Genomic DNA, 10,751 nt, shown 5'->3' with positions numbered 1-10,751 from the left:
AGAGTGCGCAACTGAGATATGAGCGCTGATTGGTGAGTGTCCCGTTGGTGGGCGGGCCCAGATGGCAGGGAAGTGTATTGCTGTGATACCATATCAGCTTCCGGTAGTAGCCGTCACAAGACACAGCTGCGGGACGCTGGGTATGATGTTCTTCAGTGTGCTGCCCATAGCGCCGTGTGACAGACAGCTACGCTCTACTGGCGGCGACATAAGGGCCTCATACAGTGGGGGACGTGACCGGGCTCATAGTGATGCCATTCAGGCCCATTCAAGGCCGGCAGCCTGCGGCTCATTCCCCGGCTACGTCCACTTGTGTACATGGACTGTATGTATGCTACACTCTAACACCTGCTGGAGGTGGATGACCTGTAACAGATCAGAGATGTCCCGCCGTGTATAGTATGGCAGCAAGTCTTCTGGGGAATAGTACAGTGTGTGTGATGCCCGTGTGTTACTGTACTGATCATGTGTGATGAGCCCTGCCCGTGTATTACTGTACTGATCATGTGTGATGAGCCCTGCCCGTGTGTTACTGTACTGATCATGTGTGATGAGCCCTGCCCGTGTATTACTGTACTGATCATGTGTGATGAGCCCTGCCCGTGTGTTACTGTACTGATCATGTGTGATGAGCCCTGCCCGTGTGTTACTGTACTGATCATGTGTGATGAGCCCTGCCCGTGTATTACTGTACTGATCATGTGTGATGAGCCCTGCCCGTGTGTACTGTACTGATCATGTGTGATGAGCCCTGCCCGTGTATTACTGTACTGATCATGTGTGATGAGCCCTGCCCGTGTATTACTGTACTGATCATGTGTGATGAGCCCTGACCGTGTGTTACTGTACTGATCATATGTGATGAGCCCTGCCCGTGTGTTACTGTACTGATCATGTGTGATGAGCCCTGCCCGTGTGTTACTGTACTGATCATGTGTGATGAGCCCTGCCCGTGTGTTACTGTACTGATCATGTGTGATGAGCCCTGCCCGTGTGTTACTGTACTGATCATGTGTGATGAGCCCTGCCCGTGTGTTACTGTACTGATCATGTGTGATGAGCCCTGCCCGTGTGTTACTGTACTGATCATGTGTGATGAGCCCTGCCCGTGTGTACTGTACTGATCATGTGTGATGAGCCCTGCCCGTGTGTTACTGTACTGATCATGTGTGATGAGCCCTGACCGTGTGTTACTGTACTGATCATGTGTGATGAGCCCTGACCGTGTGTACTGTACTGATCATGTGTGATGAGGCCTGCCCGTGTATTACTGTACTGATCATGTGTGATGAGCCCTGCCCGTGTGTTACTGTACTGATCATGTGTGATGAGCCCTGCCCGTGTGTTACTGTACTGATCATGTGTGATGAGCCCTGACCACGCGTTGCTGTACCGATCACGTGTGATGAGCCCTGGCCACGCGTTGCTGTACACGTGTAATGAGCCCTGACCACACGTTGCTGTACCGATCACGTGTGATGAGCCCTGTCCGTGTGTTACTATTACACAGTGCTCCCCTGTCATTGGTCCTGTAATGCCCCTTACTCTCCCCCTTCCCCCACTATCACCCTGATTACCCACAGGAGAGTCTTGCTGGCTTTTGAGGTATTCCAGGCTCATGTCATGCAGTCAAGGTTAAAATGGGTTCAGCTCTTTATAGTGTTTTTCAGAATTTTGATCGGAAAACATTTTTAAATTACTTTGAAATATATTTACAATCATAGCTGAAATTGTTGGCACCTTTAAATTGTCCCAGAAAATAAAGTATTTCTCCCAGATTGTTATTGCAATTCCAGATGTTTTGTTTTATGCACATGTTTATTTCCTTAGTGTGTATTGGAACAACACAAAAAAAACTGAGAAAGGGTATGTGCACACGATGCAGAAATGAAGCAGAAAATTTCTGTATCTCCCTGGCAGAAAAAACGCATGCAGATGGTGCATGCGTTTTTCCTGCGGAATACATGCGGATTCACATGCGTTTCCACATGCGTTTCCGTATGCGGACTGACAAGCGCTTTCCAGGCGATTTTAGCATCACTTGGAAAGTGCTTGACAACTAGGTCACACTATATAAATCCATGCAAACGGCATGGATTTATATAGTGTGACCCGAGAGAATGGTAAAAATAAAAAATACATGTATACTTTACCCTCTGATGGCCCCCGGTGTCCCGCTCAATCCGTTCTCCCGGCTGCCGGCAACTTTGAATTGAAAGACCTGCCGACGTCAGCGTCACGTGACCCGTCACATGACTCTGACGTCAGCGCAGGTCCTACTACTCACTGCAAGTGCCGGGAACCAAGCAGGAGCGCTGCTCGGGCCGACAGATGGTAAGTATATATATATTTTTTATTTTATTCTTGTTTTACAGATTTTTTAGTGGTACCTGGGTGTGGATGAGACTCACATTAGAACGCACCAATTACGCAAGTACAAATGCAGTCTTGCGGAATTGGCGCGTTCTAATGCAAGTCAATGGCGGCGAAAACGCCACGTTTACGCAAAATTAATTGACATGCTGCGGAGTTTTGAGCGCAGCGTTTACGCTGCGGAAAAATCCGCATCATGGGCACAGCACATGCGGATTTCAATTGGGGAACATTGCTTCCCTTCTACCATGCGTTTCCGCGGCGTTTACGCAACTGCAAAAACGCCGCGGAAACGCATTAAATACGCATCGTGTGAACTCAGCCAAAAAGGGCAAATTGGACATAATTTCACACAAAACCCCAGAAATTGGCAGGACAAAATTGTTTGCACCCTCAACTTAATATTTGATTGCACACCCTTTGGAATAAATAACTGCAATCAGTCGCTTCCTACAATCATCAACAAGCTTCTTACACCTCTCAACTGGAATTTTGGACCACTCTTCTTTTGCAAATTTCTCCAGGTCTCTTATATTTGAAGGGTGCCTTCTCTGAGCTGCAATTTTAAGATCTCTCCACAGGTGTTTAATGGGATTTAGATCCAGACTCCTTGCTGGTCACTTCACAACTCTCCAGCGCTCTATTTCCATCCATTTCAGGCTTATCAAATATTAGAGACCTGGAGCAGTTATTTATTCCAAAAGGTGTGCAACCAAATATTAAGTTGAGCGTTCCAACAGTTCTGCCCAGACCATTTTTGGGGTTTTGTGTGAAATTATGTCCAATTTGCCCTTTTTCTCAGTTTTTTTTGTGTTGTTCCAATACACACAAAGGAAATAAACGTGTAACGAAACATGTGGAATTGGAATAATTTTCTAGGAGAAATACTTCATTTTCTGGAACAATTTCAAGGTGCCAACACTTTCGGCCATGACTGTATAGAAGAAATGAATTTCTTTCTATGTCCCCATTTTCTAAGCTCGGTATGGAGGAGCCAGACAGGGAGGCGGTGGCCACTGCGGTGCAGCGTGTGGCCGGGATGCTGCAGAGACCAGATCAGCTGGATAAAGTGGAGCAATATCGGAGGAGAGAAGCTCGCAAGAAAGCATCTGTTGAGGCCAGGCTGAAGGTGCGCTCATAGCTAATACTTATGTGTTTTTTTTCCTTTAACTCTCAATTCTCCTTGGTTCAGTCCAGCAAGACATGGGGTTTGTTGGTAGAAAAAACATTCTGTGACTGTAGGCTGCCAAATTGTGACAGTGTGCATTGCGCCCTCTGTTCTGTTTCCTATGTACTCAGCGGTCACATGACTGCATGTTAACCATTTGCGTACCTGCTGTCAGGTGCCAACTAGACGCTTTTGGCTTCTCTGGTGCCTAGTCTATTAGTCCAGTCTGCGGGGCTTCTCTTGAGTGACAGATCTCTCACTGTGTGTACAAGAAGTAACCAGTCACTCCTTGGAAGTGGCCAAATGAATGGCCAGGCAGTGCCCTTCTTCTTATCAAAGAGGGTATGACCCTATAGGTTATATTCATATTAAAAGGTTTTAAAAGCAGCTTGCAATTTTACCAAGTAAGTTGCAGTTTACCTCTTATTAAAAATCCTCTCCATTCTCTAGAGCGGAGGGATTTTTACTTTCATCACTTACTGATTGTTGCTAGGTTACCAGCCACCTCTGCAGTCAGTTAGCTGTGGCTGGTCTTCAAGACAAGACGTGCATGCTTACAAGCTCTTTTATATAGAGCTTGTAGTCACTGCTGTGAAGCTGACCGGATAGGTGGATCCAGCAGCCTCTGTGCCCCTGCGCTCCTCAATGCTGCTAATGCCAAATTGTGCACTCTCTGATACAGTTCACACCTCGTAACAAGTATACGCCTGGTCCGAGCCCTTAGTAACCTAGGAGCACACCGCACTCTTATATGTTATCTCCTTACACTTAAAGGCTTTGCCTAGGTGTCAAAAGAATAACTGCTAGCAGAAATGTGATAAAAACCAAACACATGGCTCATCTGTTAAATCCCCCACCATACTAGAAGCAATACTTCCATGTCCCATTCTTTTACATGTCACGCCATACCGGGACCTGACCACTGCCGCCTCTGGTCACTTGCCTTTTTTAGTGCTCATCCCCTGCAGTCATGAGCATTGCCGCTGAAGCAAAAGGTCAGAGTTGTGGTTTTGTTTCATTTTATCACATTCTGCTGGTAACCCTTTAAAGGACACCTATACTAATTTATTATTTCTCAAATATGACAGGGCATGCTAGGCTCGGCAGACTGCTGGAGGTCCGGGAGCCAGACCCTTACCGCTCTCCATGGCATTTCACGCGATGTTATGTCATATTTTGCAGCCTGGCATATCCCTAGAAGTGATCTTTATACATCTTGTATGGTAATCATCATCAAGTAGGCCAATGCACGGGTACGGACTAACCACAGCACCTGCTGTGAGCTGGCTAACCCGGCCTTTGATTCATGACCGAGAAGCTGGGCTAGCTGGCTCACAGACCCCACGGTTGGTCCGTGCCTGCACATCAGGCTGCTTGGTGCTGATTACCATACAGCTACAAAGCAAAAGATAATTTCTAAGGCTATCGCGGGCTGAAGGGTTCATGGAATGGATTGTTGGGATTCTAATTAGGAGGCACTTTACTATGGAGAAACTTCCTGACAAGTTCCCTTTAAGTTGTGACTTTTCTGGATATGATCTGTAACCTTCTACATTTCTTTCAGGCAGCCATCCAGTCCCAACTTGACGGTGTGAGAACAGGTTTGAGCCAACTTCACAACGCCCTGAATGATGTGAAAGACATCCAGCAATCGTTGGGGAACCTCAGTAAAGACTGGAGGCAGAGTATAAATACTATTGAGAGCCTGAAAGATGTGAAGGACGCGGTCGTCCAGCACAGCCAGCTTGCCGCAGCCGTGGAGAATCTCAAGAACATTTTCTCTGGTAATTAATTTATGATTGTTTATATGCATTTCTACAGATTCCAACCACACTATACGCCATATCTGACTACTGTGACCCCCACTGATAGTAAACTTGTTGTGGATAGCTATGGTATCAAATCTGATCATTTAGCTGTTTCTTTATTACTTACCATTCTTTCCTTCTTTGAGTGGGCGTTTCCTTTTCATTAGCATTCTTCCAGCACTATAGCTGCTGGGACTTCCTTTCTCTCAATACTCGGCATGTATTGCACCTTCCGTGGACCAGTACCCATTTAGTGTTTTTACATAGCTTTTGTATTTTACTTTGTATGTGACTTTCTGCGTTCATTCCCATGACTATAGCGATTTATGTTTGTGTTTCTGCATTGCACTACATTGTCCATTAGAGTGGATGACCCCATAATGGCATGTTCACATGATGCTGAATCTTTCTGCTGTGCAACTCAATTCTATACAGTGATTGAGATCTGCTGCATTACCATAATGGAGCAGGACTGTCCCCTCGTTAATATGGAGGTGACAGGGTGCTCTATAATGGAGGTGATTGTTTTCCTAACCGAGGGCACAGTTGATCTAGAATGATACATTGTGGTTATCTGTAGTGGTATAATGTTGTTCTGGCATATATTACCAGTACAGTATACCTAGATGCCACAAAACATGTTATATACGGTGATGAATGTCTGTTTTTCTTCTGAAAGTATATCTGTTATTTTACAGTACCAGAAATTGTAAAAGAGACACAAGATCTCATTGTACAAGGGCAACTATTGGAAGCACATCGAAAATTGATGGACCTGGAATGTTCTCGTGATGACCTGATGTACGAACAATACCGGATGGACAGCAAAAATACCCATGACATGAACCTGATTCAGAATTACTTTGGGGAGGTTCAGCATCTTTCTGATGAGCTGGCTAAACAGCTGTGGATGGTCATACAAAGGTCCATAACCACTGTTCGGAAGGACCCTACTTTGGTTGTCTCGGTTGTCCGCATCATAGAGCGGGAGGAGAAAATAGACCGTCGCATGACAGACCGGAAAAAGCAGACTGGTTTCATTCCTCCGGGAAGACCTAAGAAGTGGAAGGAAAAGATGTTTGTGGTTCTGGAAAAAACTATTGGAACCCGAATTGAAGGCAGTCAGGCAGAAACACGAGAGTCTGATAAAATGTGGTTGGTCCGCCATTTGGAAATTATCCGCCGATATGTGCTGGATGATCTCGTAGTAGTTAAAAACCTTATGGTGCAATGTTTTCCAGTGACTTACAATATATTCAATAAGGTGTTAGAGTTGTATCACCAAGCTTTGTCTTCACGGATCCAGGAGTTGGCGTCAGAAGATCTTGAAGCTAATGAGATTGTCAGCCTCCTCACTTGGGTTTTGAACACCTATAATAGGTAATGCTACAGGCTTGTACATCTGTCAGTCCTGGTAACTAGACTTAATGACTAATAATGCCTCTGTAGCCAAAGTTTCAGTGGTAGACGTCCAGTCTTACCATAAAATCGATGGCACTGGATGGCTGGAGGCGGCATTTGTGCGCTCTGTCATATTGTGTATTCAGCATCTGTTTCCAATAGATAAATCACTGCAGCAGATCAGCTCATCCCATGTTTCTGATTTCATATAGATTTAATATAGAGGCTAAAATGTCTGCAGATGAGTGAGGTGTCACAATGTATAATGCCCCGCTGACCTGTGGTCACACAGCATCAGCAGCTACTTCAGTCATCATGTACAGAATCTGCTGTTGGGATGAAGGAGAACATGGCTTGGTTATGAATGTTGTGGGGAGAGGGTTCTGCTGGTCATGACTAGGGTGATGGAAAATCAGCCTGCTCATTGTTGGGATGTTTAACCCCATCCTGGTCTGGCAATTTCCCATTCATGCGTTTTCATTTTTTCGCCCCCTTGTTCCAAGAGTTAGAACTATTTTGTTCTGTCCACATAGTCATCTAAAGGCTTGATTTTTTTTGCGGGGCAAGTTCTGTTATGTGATGTGCTGGAAAGCGAGAAAAAGAAAACCCACCCCTGCAGTTTTTTTTTTAATCTAACATACTTTTTTGTATGGTAAATCTGTCCTGGTAATATGATTCTTCAGATATCAAACATGCATAGTTCTTTATTTTTTGGGTTATTTATTTATTTTTTTTATTTACAGAGAACCTAGCATGTAAAATAATGTTATTAACCTGCAGATATGGGGTTAAACTGCAGGTTAATAGTGCACTGAAAGCCCCACTGCCAGAAGGAAATGAACTTGATTCCTCCCGCAGCCTCTGGCTTTCAGTCATAGGGGTGGGCGGTGCAGCTGTACTCACCGCTCAGTGCATAGTGAACGGCCGCTGAAGCCACATCCCTGGCACTGACTGACAGCCAGCTCTAATGCTGAGACTGACAATGGTATTTAAAAGGTTATTTTTATAACTTGGATTGTACCTGGAACCCTTCTGATAAAAACATGCGCGGTTTTAATCCCCTTCATTGCAAATTGCAGTAAAAATCCACTGCATTTCCACCGCTTAGTGAGCAGGATTTCACAATCTGCAGCCTATTTTCTGCGTTTATTTTACACTACATGTAGGTGGCGCTCTCGTGCCCACTCACATCTGTTGTACTCTAGCTAGCAGTAGCTGCACTATGTGATAACTAGGAAAATCTGATGTAAATAAGCCATGTATGAAATTTTCTGTAGGAACCTTTATTAGTTTTATATGATATATATTTTTATTAGAAGAGCCATTTGCATACTCCCAGTACTCAAAACTAAATACACAGAAGCGAAATAAATTATCTTTATACACCTTCCTGTCTAAATATCTTCCTGTAAAATATTTTGACAAAAACGAAATATTGCTTTTTTTTTGTATAAAAAGAAAAACACGGGTGACTATGTGTTAGAGGGTATCCAAAACCAATGACAAAATACATAGCATGGCAGAAAGTGTCGTGTTCAAGAGAATAGAATTTAAGAGCCAGAAAATTCTTCAGACTCCATAAAAATTTGTTTTCTAACTTCTTTTTTGAGCCAAAGAGAGGAGACTTATTTAATTTATTTTTTTTTAGAATTCCTGGCATTGGTCAAAACTAAACCCACCCTTTTTTTTCTTATAAAAGTCTTATAATACAGTAGCAGAATTGTAGATTATATTTTCCAAAATCTCATTCAAACACTGCAGAGATGAGTAAATTGTGCAGTTAAGGCCCCTGTGTCCATACCCTAAAAACGGCAATGAGCCATTCCAATAGGTTGTAAGTTGCTGGCGTATAGATCGTGCGATCAGCTTATACTTCGCTGCCCTAGCGAGGAACTTCAGCATCACCAGATCTAAATAAATGGGGCCTTGCTGTAATTCTCTGGGAGCGCTGCTGTACAGGGACAATGTAGATGGGGACGCACTGCTAAATCAGTGCTTTGGCCTCTTCTTTCTCCTGAATAGTGGTTTCCTGGAAGTTGGCCACCCATTGATCATATCAGTAGCGGATTGGGAGCCCCAATTGGTGTGATTGGTTGGGGTCCCAGCATTGAAGCTCCAAGTAATTAGACACTTCTCACCTACCCTCTGGATAGGTTGTAAATGTCATTGTAACATTCACTCTATGATGCCTAATATGAAGGGATGTCAAACTGGTTTGAATCAGGTTTGATTTGAGTTTGCCCCAGTCTCCCACACACCCATGTCATGCTTGGATTCAGAGGTCTGTTTTCTGAACAATATGGTAATTGTGAAGGGTGTAAAGGGGAAACGATCACACTATAGGGACAATACTCTCTGTAGGGCATAGTGCAGATTTTTGTATCTTGGAGCTCACAATCATACCCAGCATTAAAGGGGTTCACAAAATATATGATAACTTGTTGATAGATGGGGGTGTGACCACTTGGACCAGCACCGATCTGCAGAACTGGGAACTTTTCTCCCCGTTAGAGTGAGCAGCAGTGCACATGCCCAACCGTTGCTAAATGAATTACTTAAATGGGCAAGGCATGTCATTTGAACGGAGTGGAGGTCGGGCGTCTGAATTTCCATACTGTTTTGTAACGGGGAGAAAAATTCCTCAATCTACTGATTGGAGTGCGTCCCAACGGTTGGACCCCAAGGATCAATAAGGTCTTACCTATCCTGTGGATAGGTGATAGCTTGTTTTCACTGGATAACCCCTTTAGCAGAGTCCATCATTGTTGCCTGGAGGGTTACTGAAGGTTTGTTCTCACACCACACTTTAGTTGCTGAAATCGCCATGTCCTTCATCTGAATTATTTCTGCTGTGTCTAGATTGATTTCTGCACTGTCCCAGAACTGAATATATCATTATGGAAAAAGGAAATGCTGTGGATCCCACTTTGCACAGGCAGTAGGAGGACAGCTTAAGAAATGAAGACCACATGGGGTGTACAGATTGTAGAAGGGCATCCCCCATTGTATGACGGTGGATATAAGCCATGGCTCCTGTCAGACCTGTCGGTAGACGTTGAGCTGTAATTGTCATTTTTCTTCATGCCTAAAGAATAAAGTTTATTCTTTTCTCTGTCATAGTTCAGAAATGATGGGAAATGTGGACCTGATCCCAGAAGTAGACATAAAGACAATGAAACCACTTCTTTCTCAAGACGTTGTGGACCAGCTTCTCCATAAATACATGGCGACTCTCCAAGTAAGAGGTCTTTTTTCACCATAACTTGTCTTGGGTTTGCAAGTCATTGAAGCCTCATTTATCAAAGCGCTGACTAAAAGAAATATCACCTTGGTTGTCACCTCAACCAACTGACTCTCCCAAGTTAAAAATGTAAGCTGGACTGTCGTGGCTATGGCCAATTTTTATTTTGGATCTGCTTATCACATTTAGTAAAGTAGTAGTCTATACTAAACATTGTCACATATATTAGTGCTACCTTAAACCCCTTCCAGACATATGATGTACCGTTACAGGAGCTGAGCCTGTACTATTCTCGGCCGACGCTGACTATACCATCTGCTGCTTCTAACCCGTTTAAATGCTACTGTCAGAGATCGTCAGCGATACTTAAGCATGGAATCAGGGGTGGGGGTGTGGGCATACAATTACACTTACACATCAGCCCCCCCACTTGATCACGGGGTGCTATGACAGCTAGGACCTGCCATGATTATGCTGCTGTGAAAACCAGCCTGTGGCTGGCATTCATAGTAGACTGTGATTTGTCCTATATTCTGCAGTATATAATATAAACGATCAGACGATCGTAGGTTCAAGTATCTTAACGTATATTTACGTCATATGTCGTGTGAGCGATTTTGATGTGGGCTCGTATGCATCAAAATATAAAGTAATCCGATCGGTAAACGGCATAACGAGAGAGAGGATCAAAATGCCAGAATTACGTTTTCTTTGGCCGCCGCAACATTGCAATAAAATGTGATAAGAGGTGATCAAAACA

At 44.1% G+C, this 10,751-nt stretch overlaps 1 protein-coding gene across 1 annotated transcript in view; it reads left to right on the top strand.

Moving 5' to 3' along the window:
• Positions 1-27: 27 nt before the first annotated feature.
• EXOC3 (exocyst complex component 3) overlaps positions 28-10,751 on the top strand; it is a 30,512-nt gene continuing 19,788 nt past the window's right edge. The window contains exons 1-5 of the mRNA XM_073678508.1: positions 28-140; positions 3,353-3,502; positions 5,106-5,325; positions 6,048-6,729; positions 9,871-9,988. Coding sequence (XP_073534609.1) covers positions 3,359-3,502; positions 5,106-5,325; positions 6,048-6,729; positions 9,871-9,988 — 1,164 coding nt within the window. The 5' untranslated portion in view covers positions 28-140; positions 3,353-3,358. The remainder of the gene's footprint in view (positions 141-3,352; positions 3,503-5,105; positions 5,326-6,047; positions 6,730-9,870; positions 9,989-10,751) is intronic.

This window comes from Phyllobates terribilis, unplaced genomic scaffold (assembly GCF_046119375.1).
Source record: "Phyllobates terribilis strain yellow unplaced genomic scaffold, ASM4611937v1 Scaffold_4__5_contigs__length_816908805, whole genome shotgun sequence".
NCBI classification, from domain to species: Eukaryota; Metazoa; Chordata; class Amphibia; order Anura; family Dendrobatidae; genus Phyllobates; species Phyllobates terribilis.
This window is presented reverse-complemented; position numbering and strand designations above follow the sequence as displayed.